The sequence below is a fragment of the Lithobates pipiens genome, unplaced genomic scaffold (assembly GCF_037356315.1).
Source record: "Lithobates pipiens isolate NorthernLeopardFrog02 unplaced genomic scaffold, aLitPip1_a1.2 Scaffold_3, whole genome shotgun sequence".
NCBI classification, from domain to species: Eukaryota; Metazoa; Chordata; class Amphibia; order Anura; family Ranidae; genus Lithobates; species Lithobates pipiens.
In genome coordinates this window covers 227,705,248-227,724,429 of record NW_027507790.1, presented here as the reverse complement: position 1 = coordinate 227,724,429, position 19,182 = coordinate 227,705,248, and the positions used below count along the sequence as shown (strand labels likewise).

The 19,182-nt window shown below is 47.0% G+C and overlaps 1 protein-coding gene across 1 annotated transcript in view; it reads right to left on the bottom strand.

The window, feature by feature from the left end:
• Positions 1 to 17,658, bottom strand: part of NADK2 (NAD kinase 2, mitochondrial) — a 59,176-nt gene extending 41,518 nt beyond the window's left edge. Inside the window, 1 exon segment of the mRNA XM_077462856.1 lies at positions 17,293 to 17,658. Coding sequence (XP_077318982.1) covers positions 17,293 to 17,538 — 246 coding nt within the window. The 5' untranslated portion in view covers positions 17,539 to 17,658.
• Positions 17,659 to 19,182: the final 1,524 nt, after the last annotated feature.

Sequence of the window (19,182 nt, the reverse complement as noted above, 5' to 3'; positions counted from 1 at the left end):
TCAGCACACATGACCCAACAGAGTACAGAAGCCAAGGCCCATAATCCACATTATGCCGGAGACAGTCACGGGGCCATACTTCTAAAATCTAGAAAGAGAAAATACAGCTTTTTATCACTTCACTCGGGAACATAATCGCTGGCTATTACACCTCTGCCATTGAGACTTACTCCCAATGCTGCATTCCACATTAAGGCTGGCCATAAATTATAAATTTACCAAATCCATACAATAGGAGATCAAACAGAAACACTACATAGTTTAAAAGCGGAGTGCCAAGCTTTTTTCAGTTTAATAAAAGTCAGCAGCTACAAAAAGCATAGCCGATTACTTAATAAACGGTCACCTGGGGGGGGGGGATCGTCTAGGCGGCATATCAGGGGGCGAGGAGTACTTAAAGTGAAAGTTCCACTTTGGGGTGGAACTCTGATTTAAAGGTAAAATGTAAAGGAAACTGAAGGCCAGCACAAGTAAATAAAAAAGCAGCAGAGCATACAATGGCAATTTTCAACAGAAGGGGAAGTGAATACTGGCAAAAAAATATTCAGAAGTGATTTAACCTGTCATTATCCATTTGAGACTTGAGCAAATGTCCCTTGGCATCCAGACTTTAATTTTTTATTTTTGCAAATGTAGGTCTGTTCACTGAATTAGGCATCTGAGAGCAAATCCTGTCTCTCCCTCCCCCCCCCCCCCATTTTTTTTTTAAAAACTGGTGGGATTGTGGCGGTCTAAGGTGTAGATAAAAAGGGGAAAAAAAAAAAAGGGGAAGGAAGAAAGGTGTGACGGATCCTTGGCACCCGCTTAGGTGCTTCTGCCAAACAGTGCCTTGTGCTCTCCAAGCTCTTCCAGCAGACCAAGAGCTAATACCAGCCCTTTTACACAGATCAGGTGTTGAGGGAAAACCAAAAGGAATGACTCTTTATTGCACAAAAACACATGTTCCTATACACTTCAAAAGTGGGACAGTCACCAATCAATAAAACCAAATGCCACCCAAAAAAATCAGCAATGGTTAGATAAGGTAGAGTTGACACAAGACTAATCCCATCATGTAGGAACCTCCAAGAGTTAGCCGACAAACAATAGGTGACTCAATTAACAATGGGAATGACATACTGAATAAACACCTTAAAAAATAGACTATAGCAGGAGACTCTAGCATCATGTTATATTAACATCACCTCTGAGATTGGGGGGGGGGGGGGGGTTTGAGTCAGTCGACGCTGGTTTGGGCATAGAGGTCACAAATATGTATCTGGATCCTCCTGTTCCCAGAGTCTGTGCTTTGAGGAGACATGGACCCAAATCAAGACCACTCCAAGGGCCAAGGCAAGGCACACACCTTCCAAAGAGTAGTACTCCCTTGAAAGCCAGGGGCCACCCTGCAGTCCCCTCCAAAAGACTGTCCCCATTAGGTTAAACACAAAAAGTGGGGGGAGGGGGGGGGTAAAGTTTTTAGTTTTGGGTACAGTGTTGAAACCCTTATCAGGTTTCATTGCTCATTTTGGTGATATTTACTAGAGGTCGACCGATATATCGGCCGATATTTGCCGTTTTTTAAATAATCGGCACCGGCCAATTGTGTTGATAAAAAGCCGATTCTACAGCGGGACTTTGAAATGACTTCTGTAAGAAGTCAGTGTGAGTTGTCTGAGTCGTCATAGCAACACTTTCCTCCTCTCTGGGCAGACTGCCAAGAAAAGAACTAAATGATACAATGTTTACACTTCTGAATGAATGAAGTCATCTCTGTGTAGAAGTTCTCAGTTTAACCATTTAAAGACTAAATCTTTTCTGACACTTGTTGCTTACAAGTAAAAATCCTGTATTTTCTGCCAGAAAATCACTTAGACCCCCCCAAAAATTATATATATTTTTTTAGCAGAGATCCTAGGGAATAAAATAGCGGTTGTTGCAATATTTTATGTCACACGGCATTTGCACAGAGGTCTTTCAAATGCATTTTTTTTGGAAAAAAATACACCATTTAAAAAATAAAAATAAAATAAAAACAGTAAAGTTAGCCCATTTTTTTTTTTTTGTCCAAAAGTTTTGACTACCCGTTTTTATTTAATATATAGTTTTTTTTTTTTAATCTAGATCATACATACAAGTAAACTGATTGGAGGTTTGTTTTGTTTAATAAATGTTTAAAGCGGGAGTCTGCCGGGACTCCACGTTTTTTTTTTTTTTTTAAAAGCCAGCAGCTACAAATACTGCAGCTGCTGACTTTTAAAATAGTGACACTTACCTGTCCAGCGCGCCCGCGATGTCGGCACCCGAAGCTGATGTCTAGATCGACACTCGAGTGCTGCCGCCGCCATCTTGGGTATGGGAATCAGGAAATGGAGCCTTTCGGCTTAATTTCCCGGTTCCCTACTGCGCATGCGCGAGCCGCGCTGCGCAATGAGGACGGTCCCCGCTGCCTCTGGGATCTGTGTGTTTCCCAGCAGGCAGCGGGGCACTTGCAGAAGGGGACGGGCACTTGCGGAAAGGGGCGTAATGTACGCCCCTTTCCGCAGAGAGCTATCCCGGAAGTGGGTGCAGTTACCTGGATTATCCAGGTAACTGCACCCCCCCTCCCCCTTGAAAGGTGCCAATTGTGGCGCCGGAGGGGGGGAGGAATCCGATGAGCGGAAGGTCCATTTTAGGGTGGACCTCCGCTTTAAGTGTAAGAAATTTTCTGCATCACTTATGAAGACTGCTTTCACACTGGAGCGGGCAGACGATGGTAAAACGCAAGTTTTAGCGGCTCTTTACCATCATTTTAGCGGTGCTATTTGGCTGCTAGTGGGGCACATATAACCCAGCTAGCGGCCAAGGAAGAGGTTAAATGCGCCCATGAAGCACCGCTGCCAAATCGCATTGCATGCGCTTCGGCAGTGGTGCCCATTCATATCAATGGGCAGGAGTGGTGGAGGAGCGGTATACACCACTCCAAACGTGCTGCTTGCAGGACTCTTTTTTTTTTTTTAAGATCCTGCCAGCGCATCGCCTCAGTGTGAAAGCACTCTGTCTTTCACACAGACTGCAGGGGAGCCATTTTGCAGGCACTTTACAGGCGCTATTTTTAGCCCAAAAGCGCCTTAAAAAACGCCCCAGTGGGAAAGGTGTGTTACATCAAGGGGGATTAAAAGTAAATAAATAAAATAAAATCGGCCTAACATATCGGCCCAAAAAAAATCGGCATCATATATCGGCTATCGGCCGCCATGATTTCTAAATATCGACATCGGCCAGAGAAAAACCCATATCGGTCGACCTCTAATATTTACACTCTCTTCCTCTTGCGCCCATGGGCCAGTTTATCCACAAATATATTATTTCTCATACCCTGGTAGTCCAAAATAGCAGCACAATTTGCACTGAATATAACCGGTTTGCTACACACTCCCTTTGAGAATTTTAGGCACTATGATTAATGAAGATTTCTGCCATTCTTCTGGACTCTCAAAATAAAATTTCTAGAATTGATTGTAATGGATGGACACGTGGCTAGGGGGCCTTCTGATCTTGCCAACTGCCTTACAAGGCCACAGTCAAAACAAGGCCTTCCGTGCGGAGATGAGAGCCGGCAATGCTCCTACTTCTCTCTTCCCTGCCTTCTCTCTCTCTCTCTCTCTCTCTCCCAACTCTCATTCCTAATATTCACACACAGAGGAAAGTTCATCGGATTCCTGATGAACAAGCCAGAATTCAAGCCATTGACGCCTCTGATGTTATCCTCCCACCAGACATCCTAAGATCAAAAAACCATAATAGTTAGGTGGAAAATTTCTGGCTGAGAAGAAGCTGCATTTAATCGGAGTGTTGGGTTATTCTGACAACTACAGGCGCTGGCTCTCAGATTACAGGAACCAGCAATATAGAATCCTTCATTCCTCTTCACCGTATAGCAGGAATTGATAGATTTATCTTGTTGTGTGGCCAGTTTAAAGGCTATACACTAGTAGGTTTTCAAATGAAAATTTGCACAAAAATTCTTGGTACATTCAACTGCTTGATGAATGAGAGTCAAAAGCAGTTAAAATGTCCTTTGGTTTTTACACTGGATTTTGACCTTACCCAAGGAAAGCCACACACCGATATAAATCCTTTGAGAAGAAAAAAAATAAAAATAAATAAATAAATAAAAAGGGAAAAAATGTCAATCATGCTCATTTGAAATTTCTCATCACTGCTGTCGAATACAAACATCGATTTGACCTCACTAATGATTAGAAAATCAAGCGAACGTTCTTAAAATGTGGAATTTTGTTGGAAACTTTTTCTAGTGTAAAGCTGGCTTGACTCTTCGAATTAGCTTGGAGAATTTAGGCTACCCCCCACATTCATGGTAAGTGAAGGGTAGTAGGTGCAAAGTAGTACAGGCAAAAAGTCCCACAGAAGTTCCTTCTCATGCCTTCGAAACAATATGATGTATGCGATATTAAAAAGTTATGTTTTTTTTTAAAATAAAAAACACCACAACACACAAACATGTTATACTTACCTGTTCTATTCAGTGGTTTTGCACAGAGCAGGCCCAATCCTCTTCTCAGGTTCTCAGGTCCCACGCCGGCACTCCTGGCTCCTTCCTCTTGCCGGGTGCTCCCACAGCAAGCAGCTTCCTATAAGGGGAATCCGAGCCGAGATGCTGCTCTGTGTGTCCAATCACACACAGAGCCGCAGCTCAACCCCGCCCCCTATGCCTCCAGATTGGGGACTCACACTCCTGATTGGAGTGAGCCAGAGAGGCAAGGCTCTCCTGGACATCGCTGGATCGAGAGGGGGGCTCATGTGAGTATTTGGGGCTCTGTTGCCCACAGGATTTTTTTACCTTCATGCATAGAATGCATGAGGGTTAAAAACCTTGTGCCTTTACAACCACTTTAAAGCGGGAGTAAACCCAGTTTCAAAAAACACTTACATTCCCGGCATGCTGGAAATGCTAACTTTCACATTGGTTGTGCTCTCAACCAAACTTTCAAACCATCCAATGGCTGGTGTCATAACTGATCACATGTTCAGCATTATGGCAGTTGAAGAATCATTAGAAGTCAAGATGGCAGCTTCCTTGACTGAAAATTATAGAAGGGTTTACTTCCACTTTAAGTGTATGCCTGCTTTCTGCAAGATGTATGCTGAACATTGCTCATGCCATTACTCTGGTTGTAACTAATTGCAATTTCCACCTCTCAAATAAGTTCCCACTAACACTATTGATCTTTTTAGGGGGCAATTCTTCCCAAAGTTCACAAGTGTAAGGAAAGGAGAAGTGGTGGCTGGTGCTCAAAATTTTTCAAACGGAAAACTTCTGAAAAAGATTAAAATAAAATTGCAGCCTTACTGTGCCCAAACACAGCCACTGTGCCCATCGAATGTTAGGGTAGCCGTGCTCCTTTGCCAAGCATCAAGATGCATGACAAGAGAGGACTCTAGGAGCCGCAGCCACTAGCTCTACAGGCTTTGACAGCTCACCACACCATCCTTCCTGGGATCTGACGTGCTCCACATCGCCAGGGAGAAGGGGAACTAATGTGACCTGGTCACCACTCAACCCAGAGATGGACTCGACTATACTTTCTCCCATGTGAGTTGAATATTGTGTTTTACTTATATACTCAGAGGCGCCCCTTTCCTAATTTTTTTTTACGTTAAAAGCAGAGTGCCACGTGTTTTTTTAGTTTATTAAAAGTCAGCAGCTACAAAAAGTGTAGCTGTTGACTTTTGACAGACACTCAACTGTCCCACGGTCCAGCGATGGGGGTGCTCCTCTCCCCCTCCTCTTTGCGGCGCCGTCATAGCAACTGAGCACCCAGCTTACAGCTTCAAAACCCGGGCGCGCACTGCACATTGGCCAGACAATCGTCTGGGACCCGTGACATGTCCTAGAAGATTGCTGGCAGGGAGAGGCCCGCCTAGGTGGCCTACAAGAGGAAGGAGGAAGTGGGACAGGAAGTCCCACTAAAAAAGTAGGTACCCCCCCCCCCCCCCAATAATCACATGTCCATGAGACCTTACTATACATGTACGATTACCATTACATACATAGTCAAGAATCTTGACAGCTTAGAGAATGACAGAACAGCTGTCCTTTAACATTTACAGTACTTTTATAGAGCCTCAAATAAGTTTAGCATAAAAAAAATAATAACGCATACAGCCACAATAAATGTATCTTCATATTCACTGTCCCGATCTGTTGTGTTTTCTGAGAAATCTTGCCTATCAACCCAGCTGAAATTATCAGCATATTTCTCCAGCTTTACATACATTCATAGTCCGCTGCTGGGAGGCATTACTCACCAGAGGGGTAATAGATGTACATCTCTTATGAAGAATTAGATGCATTCCTTAAATATTGGCTGGACAGGAGCCCATTAATGCAGTTTAGGAACCAGCAGGCACTCGACGAGCCAAGCCATATTTTGCACACGTCTCTATTAAAATGAACACAAAAGGTAAAACCTTTGTACAAAGTAGGGAAGTGTCAGACCCTTCAGGTATGTATTGCTCCCTGCGTCCCCGAGGGGAGATTTATCCCTCCATTTGCCCCAGTGACATTTGTACCCAAAACAAAGTAGGATTTCCTATCATTTCTTGTTGTGGCTACAGGAGGAATCTCACCAAAAAGGCAAATATAAAAAAACAAAAACCCTGATAAGGTGTTAAAACAAAAAGAAAAACATTGCGTTTATAAACGCTCTCCAATAACAAGAGTGACATCTATGTGGAATGTTCGAAGTACACCGCCTACCTGGCATTTGTCAAATGAAAGAAGGCCGGATTTATACCTTTTCGATGCAGTGCTCTGTATTAATGCACAACTTCAGACATGAGGTATGAACAAAGTCTATCCTTCTATAGTGTGTACTTGTGTCAATCCAGGAGCACAAAGTGTGATTTCTGTCTGCTGTCTCATTCCTCTGCTATCAGCACTTCTGACTAGTTTTCTTGACACCAAAAGATAAAAGGGGACAAAACTCCAGCACACACCCTGTGATTGACAGCCTCAGCTCTGTTCCTGTATGAAGGGGAGGTTGTGTTCCTTTACTCCAATCAGCTCTCCTCACGGTGTGTCATTTCAGCTGCCCACCCCCTGCTTTCTGAAAGCTCAGACAAGCCGTATAAATTCTGCACTTTGAATCGATGTAGAGAATATAGGGCTGAAGATAAACAGGTACAACTTATCTAGGAGTTTATGTTTTATCTGAGGCCAGTCACTTCACTGGGTATATGTGAGGGTTTTACTGCCACTTTAAGGCAGCCCTTTCAAAAACGTATGGGCTGGCAATGCACCAAAATGGGTAAAAACTGGATGTGCACTATTTTTGGCAACACAGCACACATGGCAGTGTGTTACCGTATGGATTTGTGCGCTGCAGCATGTGCATTGGAACAGCAATGGCTTAGGGTGGTGGGATAAGAGTTTATGTGAGGCCAGCAACAAATTAATCATTGCTTAGCAATTTTAACCCCTTTGCACTGGCTCACGCTGGCCCTTTAAGGGGTTTTGGCATTTTGGAAGGTGGAGCAGGGCCTGTGACCACGTGATGTGATCAGAAAACTCCCAATCGTAAAAAGCGATCAGCAGCTTTTCATGAGCTGCTGGTCATCGTGCCAGGAGCGCACAGGGCACGTGCTCTAAGCACAGCATCAGCACCAATGCACGCAAACATGCAGCCCCACAGCAGCTGCATATTTGCGTGCAGTTTGCACCTAGGGGTTAAAGAATAAGAGCTTTTATTTTACCTCTTACCCACTGGGCACTTAAACCCCCTTCCTAACCAGACCAATTTTCAGTGCTCTCACACTTTGAATGACGATCACTCAGTCATGCAACACTGTACCCTATGAAAGTTTTGTTTTGTTTTTTTCCACACAAATAGAGCTTTCTTTTGATGGTATTTAATCACCGCTGGGGTGTTTTTTTTTTTTTTTTTTGCGCAAAAAATAAGGACAGAAAATTCTGTAAAAAGAAAAAATGAATTTTTCGTTGTTTCCATTTAAAAATTTTGCAAATTATTATATTTTCTTCATAAATTTTGTCCAAAATTTATACTGCTACATATCTTTGTTAAAAATAACCCAAATTGGTGTATATTTGGTCTTTGTGAAAGTTAGAGTCCACAAGCTACGGTGCCAATCTCTGAAAATTTATAACACCGGAAGTACTATCAGGGCCTATCATTTCCTAACAAGCCAGGAAAGTACAACTACCCCCCAAATGACCCCTTTTTGGAAAGTATACATTCCAAGGTATTTAGTAAGAGGCATGATGAGTTTTTTCAAGTTGTAATTTTTTCCCACAATTCTTTGCAAAATCAAGATTCCCCCCCCCCCCCCCCCACAAATTGTTACAATGTTTATACTTAAGTTCCACTGCTAAAGAATGTTGTGATTCTTGGCAGACTGCCCCCCCCCCTTTTTTTTTCCTCTCTCCCCTTCTTTTAAAGGCTGTTGGCTTGAGCAGATCAGAGATAATTCTCTGCATAGAAAGAATCGGGAAATACTTTGTCAAGATTGCAAGGTGGAGGAAAAAAAAAAAAAAAAAGAAAAACATTGTGATAACGATTCTTAACAATCGTGCAGCTCTAGTCTGTAGTAGAGGTGGCCGTTAGCGATTTCCATCTTCTACAAGTATGGCGCATACATACGTCGGTTTTAGCTAAAAAATGTATGTAAATATGTGAAACTTGCCATTCCTAAACTTAAAGTGGTGTTCCACAGAAAAAAAAAAATAAAAAATAAAAAAAATATTAAAATTCCTAAAAAAAAAAAAAAAAAAAAAAAAAAAAAAAAAAAAACACCATTTGGAAAAAATAAAATAAAAATTGAACTCACCTCTAAATGCCTGTTGCTAGGGGGTCCCTCGTAGTCTGCCTCCTTCAGTGTCTGGGCTGGTGACATCACTTCCCCTCGGCACAGGAAGGGCTCAGCTCTGCCCCCTCCCTCCTGTCAGTCATCTGTAACAGGTCCCAGATGACTACGCGCAATGCCGCTTGCACATGCGCAGTGGGTGCCCAGCTGTGGCTTCACACAGTTACAATGCCGGCGCCATGGAGGGGGGGGCGAGCAGGGCTTCGACCCCCCCCCCCCCCCCCCCCCCACACACACATCGCTGGACTCTGGGACAGGCAAGTGTCCGATTATTAAAAGTCAGCAGCTGCAGTAACTGTAGCCGCTGACCTTTTTTTTTTTTATGGAAACTCCTCTTTGAAGAGCGGAACTTTACCCATAACAACGCAATACGAAAATAAAGTTCTTTAGCAAGGAACATACTTTGCACATTAACCAGCTAAGAATCGGAAGGATTTACCCCCTTAATGACTAGACCATATTTTGCGATACAGCACTGCGTCGCTTTAACTGACAATTGTGCAGGCGTGCAACGCTGTAGCCAAACGTCCCTTTTTCCCCCCCACTAATAGAGCTTTCTTTTTGTGGTATTTGAGCACCTGTATGGGTGACAATTTTGGCCAATATTTAGTGTACATATTTTTGGTAAAATGAATAAAATCACAATAAGTGTATATTGGTTTGCACAAAAGTTATAGAGTCCCCAAATGGGGAATAGATTTATGCCTTTTTTTTTTTTTTTACTGGTAATGGAGGTGATCTGAGATTTTGGGACCACTGACATTTATACAGCAGAGCTAAAAATAGCCACAGTTACTGTATAAATAGCACTGGCAAGGAAGGGCTTAACATTAGGGGGCGATCAAGGGGTTAAGTGTGCTCCCTGGGAGTATTACTAACTGTATGGGGGCTGGGCTGACTGGAGGAGGAGAGACATTGCTGATCCCGATCACTAGGTTCAGCAGATCTCCCTTTTCTGTAACTCCCCTGTCTGAACAAAGATCTGTCTGTTTACGTTGACAGATCCCCGATCTGGCTCTCGTTCCCGTGATCACGGGTGGCTGGCAGACATCGCGGCTGTGCGCATCGGGTCCCCTGCCATACAGCAGGCACACTCCAGCTAAGGCTCCTTAAAGGAGCAGTCGTACTTCTACGGTGATAACGACGGTGGCTGGTCGGCAAGTGGTTAATAATGATGCTGCCAACAATAGTGTGTGCTGTAAATTTCACCCAGCATGTCTCCTGTTTCTTCTTGCTGGAGGCTGCCATTTTTCTGAAGCCCAGAGCCCCTGAGCAGAAGTAAATCAAAGTGGAACTAAACCCATCGATTTAACAGTTTCAAAAAAAGTTACATTCCTGGAGTGCCAGGATTGCCAACTCTCACATTTGCTTGTTTCCTTAACCAAACTGTCAAACCATCAAATGGCTGGGTGTTATAACTGATCACATGTGCAGCGCCATGGCAGTTGCAGATCAAACAGAAGCAGCTTCCACGACTGTAAAGGATAGGAGGGTTTCATTTGGGTTTAAGGCTGTCAGATCGGCCTCTACAAATTTGGCAGTGCCTAAAAATAGAGGGCAACTAAGCATGTGCAAAGCAGGGTGAGAGTATTACTGGATTATAAACAGTATTAGGAACATTTTACGGTTTTATATAGCTATACCTACAAAAGGGCTAGTTGGGCGTCATCTAGCAAGACTGACTAAAGTTCCACTTTCAGCTTAAAAAAAAAAAGCAGTTGCAAAAGTCTAAATGCCTTTGAAGTAAACCAATACAAGAGGCCATAAAGAAGGAAAGCGTACATGATTGTTGTTACAGGCAGTCTACTCTATAAAAGTATGAGCAGAGGTAGCTCTCTAATTAGGCAGTCGCCTCAGGCCCCACAATCAGAGGGGCCTCACGGCTGCCTAGTTTACCTTATAACAGAGTCGCCTCTTCTATCAGCAGAGATTCCTGTCACCAGCACAGCGCAGAGTCCTCCCAGTGGCAGAGAAAACCGACCACAAGCAGGACAGATCAGCGAGTGATCAGAGCTCACCGAGAGCTCCAGATAGAGCTGTCTGTGATACGCCCAGCTCTCTGACACTTCTTCCCTCCTCCTGCTGCCCGCACAGCCAGTCAGAGTAGAGAGCTGCTTCTACTCCTCCCCCTCCTCTGTCTGCCCCGCCCACTCTCCCCGACAGACACGGTTCTCCTACCTAAGAGAAGGGGATGTGGGCGGGAAGATTCAAGCTAAAGTCCAGCAAACGTAAAGGAAAGATGGAGTCTGATCCATCCATCCATCCATCCAGTGACTCCTGCCTCCGAGTGAGTACACCGATGTAGGGATGCCCTTCTCTCCCCCCTCCATCTATCTTGCTTTCTCTATTCCTCTATCTTTACCGATCTTTGTTTCTCCCTCCCTTTATCTTTTTTTTTTTTTCTATCTCCATCTGTCTCTTTCTCTCTCCCTCTATCTATCTTTCTACCTTTTTCTATCTTTCTCTCTCTCTTTATCTTTCTACTTTTTTTTCCTCTCTTCCTCCATCTATTTTTCTCCCTTCATCCTCCTTCTTTAATTTTTTTTTTTTTTTTTTTTATTTCCTTTCATCTTTCCTTCTCCCCTACCCATTCCCCATCTCCTACCCACTCCCCCCCCCCCCTTTTTCAACTCTCCTCCTACTCCCTTACCCCGTGGTTCCCAGCTCCATCCTGACTGCCATTTTTTCAGGGGCTAAGAAAGAACCCAGAGGCAGAGCATCTTACTATTGCTGCTGTTTGTGTGGGTGGGATGTGTGCTGCACCAGTCCCTGCTGACCCCCCTCTCCTATTCATATTGGTGCAGTACACATCCCACCCACACAAGCAGCAGCAGTAATAAGACGTTCCACCTCAGGGTCCTTTCTTAACCCCTGCAAAGTCCCGCAAGAGAGCAAAAAACTCTGTAGGGAAAGGCAGAGGGGGATTTTTCATTCCAATGTAGATTTAGCCAAGTGACAGCCTGCCAGAATAGGTGGGATCTGTGAGAGCAGCTTCCCTGAGCAGCTCTGCTTGAGGAGACCATATCTGTAACATTCATTACTGCCTCTGTACTGTGTCCACTTACCTATCCCCTGTACTGTGCCCTCCTGCTCCCCCTATCCCCCTGATTACATGACAGCGACAATGCCCCGATTGTCATCAGGCTGTCAATGAACATACTGACAGCCGGATTGGAAACTAGTAAAATATAACTACAATCACACAAAAGACAACTTTTATAGAGAGATTTAACTGCCAACCTCTCTAACCGACCATTGTACCACCCAGAGCAACCACATTGTATGAACTGTCCAGCTTGGAAAAGGATGGAAGAGTCCTATGGCGAAGAGCCACAATGACTATTCTTTCAGGCAGAGTTAGACATAAGGCCTATGCCATTAGGAGTCTGGAGGATTCCCTGTGTTAGGGACTATACAAATGGTGTGCTCTAATCTCTTCGGCAATAAAGCCCACAGCTCTCGGATGAGTCCACAGCTCCTCAGACTTTAACCACTTAATAACCGCCCTATAGCCGAATGACGGCTTCAGGGCGGTTTCTTAACTCTGGGAGGCCGTTATATGACGTCCTCCCAGAATGGCGCGCACTCGAGAGCATCCGTGACCGCCGGGTCCACAGGACCCGACGGATCACGGTAAAAGGCCGCTCATAGCGGCCGTTTACCACGTGATCGCTCCGTCAAATGACGGAGTGATCACTTGTAAACAAACCAGCGTCATGTTATGACGCCGGTTCCTCCCTCCCCCTCTCTGTACCGATCGGAACAGCGGAGGGGGAAGAGATCGGTGTCAGCAGCGATGTGGGCTGCATCTGCAGTGCCCACATCGCTGCTCACCGAAAATTAACCCTGCAATAACCCTGCATTACCGTGCAACGCTCTGCAACACCCGCCAATACCGTGCAACACCCGCCAATACCGTGCAACACTCTGCAACACCCGCCAATATCCTGCAATGCTCTGCAACGCAATACTCTGCAACGCCATACTCTGATATACCCAGCCATACTCTGATATACCCAGCCATACTCTGATATACCCAGCCATAGTCGGTGATACCCTGCAATACCCAGCCATAGACCCCCCTCCCGCCGCCCTCCTGTGCTTCTACCGACTCGCCAATACGATCAAATCCAGAATCTTTTTTTTTTTTTCAGGCTTCCCAGCTTAGAGGTGAGATGTGGGTCTTATTGACCCCATATCTCACTGTAAAGAGGACCTGTCATGCCATATTCCTATTACAAGGGATGTTTACATTCCTTGTAATAGGAATAAAAGTGATCAAAAAATTTATTTTTGGGGAAAAAAAAATGTCAAACTAAAATAAATAAAGTAAAATGAACAATAACATTTTTTTTTATTTTTTTTAAAGCGCCCCTGTCCCCATGTGCTCGCATGCAGAAGCGAACGCATATGTAAGTCCCGCCCACATATGAAAACGGTGTTCAAACCACACATGTGAGGTATCGCTGCGAACGTTAGAGCGAGAGCAATAATTCTAGCCCTAGACCTCCTCTGTAACTCAAAACATATAACCAGTAAAAAAAAAAAATTAAATCGTCGCCTATGGGGATTTTTATGTAGCGACGTTTGGCGCCATTCCACGAGCCTGTGCAATTTTGAAGAGTGACATGTTAGGTATCGATTTACTCGGTGTAACTTCATCTTTCACATTATGCAAAAATTGGGCTGACTTTACTGGGGGTTTTTTTTTTTTAAGCACAAAACTGTTTTTTTTCCAAAAAAAAGCATTCGAAAAATTGCTGGCTCCATATCATGGTCCCATAGGACTACAGGAACTAGTTCTGCAGACAGTTCATCCCAGAAGGCTCCTCATCCTGGAAGGAGAAAATGGAACAGCATCCGAACACAACCAAAGATTTTTGCAGATAGGGGAAATAGCTGGAATGGCTGCTCAAGGAACCTTTCTTTGGTCCCAATACATCTGATGACCACGAGGTGGAAAGAGTACAGTGTAAACAGTGTGGGGGGAGGGGGTGATTGCTTGACTGGAAGTGGAAGTCTTCCTGTACAGATTATATATAGAGCAGTGGTCCTCAACCTGGATGTCGGGACCCCCTCGGGGTCAAAAGACGATTTGCCACAGAATCCTGGGCTGTACCTGAAGCCCCGTACCGCTCTCCCAGCCTTTTCACGGCTGCCCATCAGGGCTCTTCCTGGAGCCCGCGGCTGCCCACTCAGCCTCTTCGCAGCCATCCATTCAGTTAACGGTATGGCTGGGGGGTAGAGACTCGAGGTCAGCTGACTGGTGAGGAATGTGAAGTGGGAGGGGCTGGAGGAGACCCCATCTCCCGATTTTGGCACAGGTATCACTGTTGTGAGACACCACAAAGTCAGAGACACAGTGAAGCCGGAGACAGCGAGTAACACTACCTGTGATTATAGTTGCCATTAAATGTCCCCACTACAGTTCTCAGATCAGCAGATGATCTCGATCAAGAGCACCTAAGTTGGCTGAACTCCCCCTAGCATTGCCACTGATCCCACCCCCCCACCGAGGATTAAGAGAAGGAATAAAAAAATGGAGAATACATGGAAGGGAGAAGAAAAGGAGGGGAAGGAACAAAGAAAAGGGAGAGAAAGAACAAGAAAGATGGCTAGATCAGTGGTTCTCAACCTTGCTAGTGCCGTGACCCCTTGATAAAGTTTCCCAAGTTGAGGGGACCCCAACAGTAAAATTATTTTCTCAGCATGGGTTGTAAGCACCCAAGGCAAGACAAGTAACTTGCGCCCCTAATGGACATTTAGCGCTTCCTGAGTCCCTTCCACTTGTACAGTATTGAAACCCCTTATGGTACATTTCAGTATGTACTACTTTTTCTCTTTGTTCTTCCTTTTTTCCTCTATCCTAATTTCTTATCCTTATCCCTCTCTAGCCGTGTTTCTTGTTCTGTCTCCCTTTTTCTTTGTTCCGCCCCCTCTTTTCCCCTCCCCTCCATGTATTCTAAGGTTTGGGCTGCCGCGTGCTCTAGGAACAGATTAGCTGGGTGGCTACAGGCTCCAGGGGAGGTTGGGCGGCCGCAAAAATGCTGCGGGCTTCAGGAACAGCCCAGGATTTGGAGACCCCTGGCAAATCATCATTCGACCCACTGGTTGAGAACCACTGGGCTAGAGAGAGAGGGATGGGGAGGAAAAAAAAAAAACACACAAGAAAGTCGGATAGTGAGAGATAAAACGGGAAAGAAAGGCGAACCACGAGAAAGAGTAGTACATCCTAAAATGTACCATAAGGGGTTTTAATATTCTTTAAGTGGAAGGGACCAATAAATATCCGTGAGTTAGGAGCACAAATTACTTGCTTTGGGTGCTGACACCCCACACTACTAAAATACTTTCTGTTGGGGGTCCCCACAACTGAGGAAATTTTATCGAGGGGTCATGGCACTAGGGGGGTTGAGAACCACTGATATAGATGGACCGTGGATGACAGCTAAAAGTTTCTCTATACATTATAGGTGGAATTAGTGTTGAAAATATTTTTTATTAAGACATGTCAAGTAAAAACAATAAACAGTAACCATCATGAGGCATATACAGACAGGAACAGTAACAGAGGTACAAATAAAAGAGATCGGCTAACGACATTCGGCCCCAGCCGGTCTCTGACAGGAAGCTTGGAGGGTAGAAAAGACGGCCTGTGCTCGGGTCCCTAAGGTCACAGTAGGGAGAAGCACCCATGGGTTACTACATGACGCAGATTTTAGAAAATAATATAAAAAAGATAAAAAGGAAGAGAGAAGAGAAAAGAGCAAAGTAAAGAGGAGCAAGGCAGTATAGGGGAAAGCTAAATAGCAAGAGGAGAGGAAGGGAAAGAGGGAGGAAGGGGGGGGAGGGGGAAGGAATTGGATAGGGGGGGTAGGGTAAGGGAGAGCCCACAGCGGCCTTATGCGTTTAAGATTTGGTTCATTAAAGTGTCAGAAGAAGAGAAGCGGAGCCAGATCGACCACTGAGAAACAAATTTGGCGTAAGTGTCATTGTACAGTGCCAACACCTCCTCCATTCTCATGGTGTCATTCATAATCGATACCCACCGTGACAATGGGGGGGTGGTCGTCGTCCTCCAATAGGCAGGTATCAGTTGCCTAGCGGAGGACATAAAAAAGTGGAGCTTATAGGTGGAATTAAAGCATGATGCAAGCATATGCCAGGAACACTCTTCTAAACATAAAAAAAAGTTGCACCTAACAAGTGGAGGCGGCCCCTTTGTTTATGAGGAATGATACAGCAGAGAGAACAGGAGAGTTGGACCAATCACTTTGCCTGTCCTCTGCTCAGATCAGAGTGGGAGGGAGGAGAGCAGCAATCCCTGCAAGCTCTGCTCGTGTAGTGTAAACACTGCACAGGCAGAGAGGGATGGGAGCCATCTACTGACATCCTGTATGGCAGCTCAAAGCTGGAGGGGGATCTACTGGGAAGGGCCCCAGGACCGAACGTGGCAGCCGCCCCCCCCCCAGTAAAGGGGGCCCCAGGACCGGTGTCCTATCATTTATGGTCCCCCATCGGATAGTGTCCGCTGTATACTGCGCATGCGCAGTACACAGCACACACAGATTCCGAAAATACCCGAGGATGAATGGCGCCTGTGCCGTGAATCCAGGTTCTATCCCCACCATCCAAGTGGACATAGAGTAGGAATATAAAAGAGCCGAGCCTGAAGCGTGGCAAGCGAAGCTCGCCCGCGAGGGGCCCTCTAATTTTCCCAACCCTATGTCCGCTTGGATGGTGGGGCTACCACCTCTACTCACGGCGCAGGCACCGTTCATCTTCGGAGATTTTCCGAAGCTACTTCTGCTAGTACGGGACACTATATGATGGCAGGACACTATCTGCCAGAACACCGCCCCCCCCCCCCAAGACCGGGAGGTGACGGCCGTCTCCCCCAGCAGAGGGGGGGACCCCCCAAGACCGGGAGGTGACGGCCGTCTCCCCCAGCAGATGGGGGACCCCCCCAAAGACCGGGAGGTGACGGCCGTCTCCCCCAGCAGATGGGGGACCCCCCCAAAGACCGGGAGGTGACGGCCGTCTCCCCCAGCAGAGGGGGGACCCCCCCAAACCGGGAGGGGACAGCCGTCTCCCCCAGCAGAGGGGGGACCCCCCCAAACCGGGAGGGGACAGCCGTCTCCCCCAGCAGAGGGGGGACCCCCCCAAACCGGGAGGGGACAGCCGTCTCCCCCAGCAGAGGGGGGACCCCCCCAAACCGGGAGGTGACAGCCGTCTCCCCCAGCAGAGGGGGGACCCCCCCAGACCTTGGTGGCGGCCGTCTCGCCCCGCGGAGGGTGGGCCCCAGGACCAGGGGTGGCAGCCGTCTCGCCCCCGCGTAGGGGGGCCCCAGGACTTTAGGTAGTGGTCTCTCTATGGATGGGGTGGGGATCAGCAGCCAGTATCCCCAGGCTGTGGCCCCTGACTCACCAGCTCTTTCAGCTCCTGCTCAGACAGGCCGGCGTTCCGGAACCGCTGCTGCTCGAACTCATAGCGGGTGGTTTTGGTCACCACGGCCACCCTCTCCGGGCGGAACCCCCCGGGGTTGTCGGTTCCATGGGAAGGTCGGGTGGACACGTGCCTCGGGGATAGGAAACGGACGGCGGGGGCCCGGGGCCCCAGACTCCCAGCACATGTAGAGCACCACGTGCACAGCAGCGCCCGGCGCCAGACCATGACCGGAGCGGCAGGAGAGAAACACCTCCTCCCGGGGGGGTCACCGGAAAGGAGCGGACACAACAAGATCCACTAACGCAAAGCTCTCTTCCGGCCTGCGCGCGTCACCGATGCTGACAGGAGGGAGGAGCCAATGCGGACAGAGCGGCCTCATTCGCTGTGACTGCGGAGGATGGGCAGAGGGAGTTGGCCTAAGCCCCACCCTTTCCCCCGCCTCTCTGTTTAGAATGCGCCCCGCTGCAGGGCTGTTTTGTCAGATTAGGCGACCCGTCAGAATGTGAAACAGAAGTGATGTTTGGTCGCAGCCATCTTTCTACACCCCGCATTCCCCCACAGTAAGGATACACCGAGAAGGGGTAAAGCGGACATCTTGTTACACCCGCCGGAGTTTTGCATTTATTTTTAAGTGTAAACTGAGTTTTATATAGTGAAATACAGTACTTAGAACTCCGTCTGACAGTTTAGATGTCGAATTTTAAAAGCAGCAAACTTATGTCAGATTAGCAAACCTGTGAGATCAGCAGGCTTGCTGCTGCTTTTAAAATTCAACATCTAAACAGTCAAAGGGAGTTCTAAGTATTGTATTTTACTATATAACCTCAGTTTACAGTTAAAAATAAGTGTAAAATGCAAAGTTTCAGTGGGTGTAACAAGATGCCCTTTGCCCCCTTCCCACTCTATCCTTTCTGTGGGTGTTTCGTCACATATGGCGACCCATCTCATTTGGCTACCTAATGGACTGCGCTTGCACGACGCCTCCATATGCGTTCCACCCGTGAGTTCAGGTTCAAGCCCCACCATCCAAGAGGACATAGAGTTAGATTATAATTATGCCGAGCAAAGCATAATAAGGAGGGACCTCCAGCAAGGACACCTGCTGTAAGGAGGGACTCCGCTGGGGACACCTGGTGTAAGGAGGGACTCCGCTGGGGACACCTGGTGTAAGGAGGGACTCCGCTGGGGACACCTGGTGTAAGGAGGGACTCCGCTGGGGACACTTGATGTAAGGAGGGACTCCGCTGAGGATACCTGGTGTAAGGAGGGACTCAGCTGGGGACACATGGTGTAAGGAGGGACTCCGCTGGGGGCACCTGATGTAAGGAGGGACTCTGCTGGGGAGACTTGGTGTAAAGAGGGACTCTGCTGTGGGCACCTGATATTAAGGAGGGACTCCGCTGGGGACACCTCATATAAGGAGGGACTCTTTTGAGGACACCTGATGTAAGGAGGGACTCTACTGGGGGCAGTTAATTTAAGGAAGGACTCCGCTGGGGACACCTGGTGCAAGAAGGGACTCCGCTGGGGACACCTGGTGTAAGGAGGGATTCTACTGGGGCACCTGATGTAAGGGGATGTTCTGCTGGGGACACCTGATGTAAAGAGGGACTCCACTGGGGACACCTGATGTAAGGAGGGACTCTACCAGGGGCACCTGATCTAAGGAGGGACTGTGCTGGGCACACCTGGTGTAAGGGGAGACTCCACTGGGGACACCTGGTGTAAGGAGGGGCACCCCTGGGGACACCTGGTGTAAGGAGGGACTCCGCTGGGGACACCTTCTGTAAGGAGGGACTCCACTGGGGACCCCTGATATAAGGAGGGACTCTGCTAGGCATACCTGGTGTGTGGAGGGAGTTCACTGGA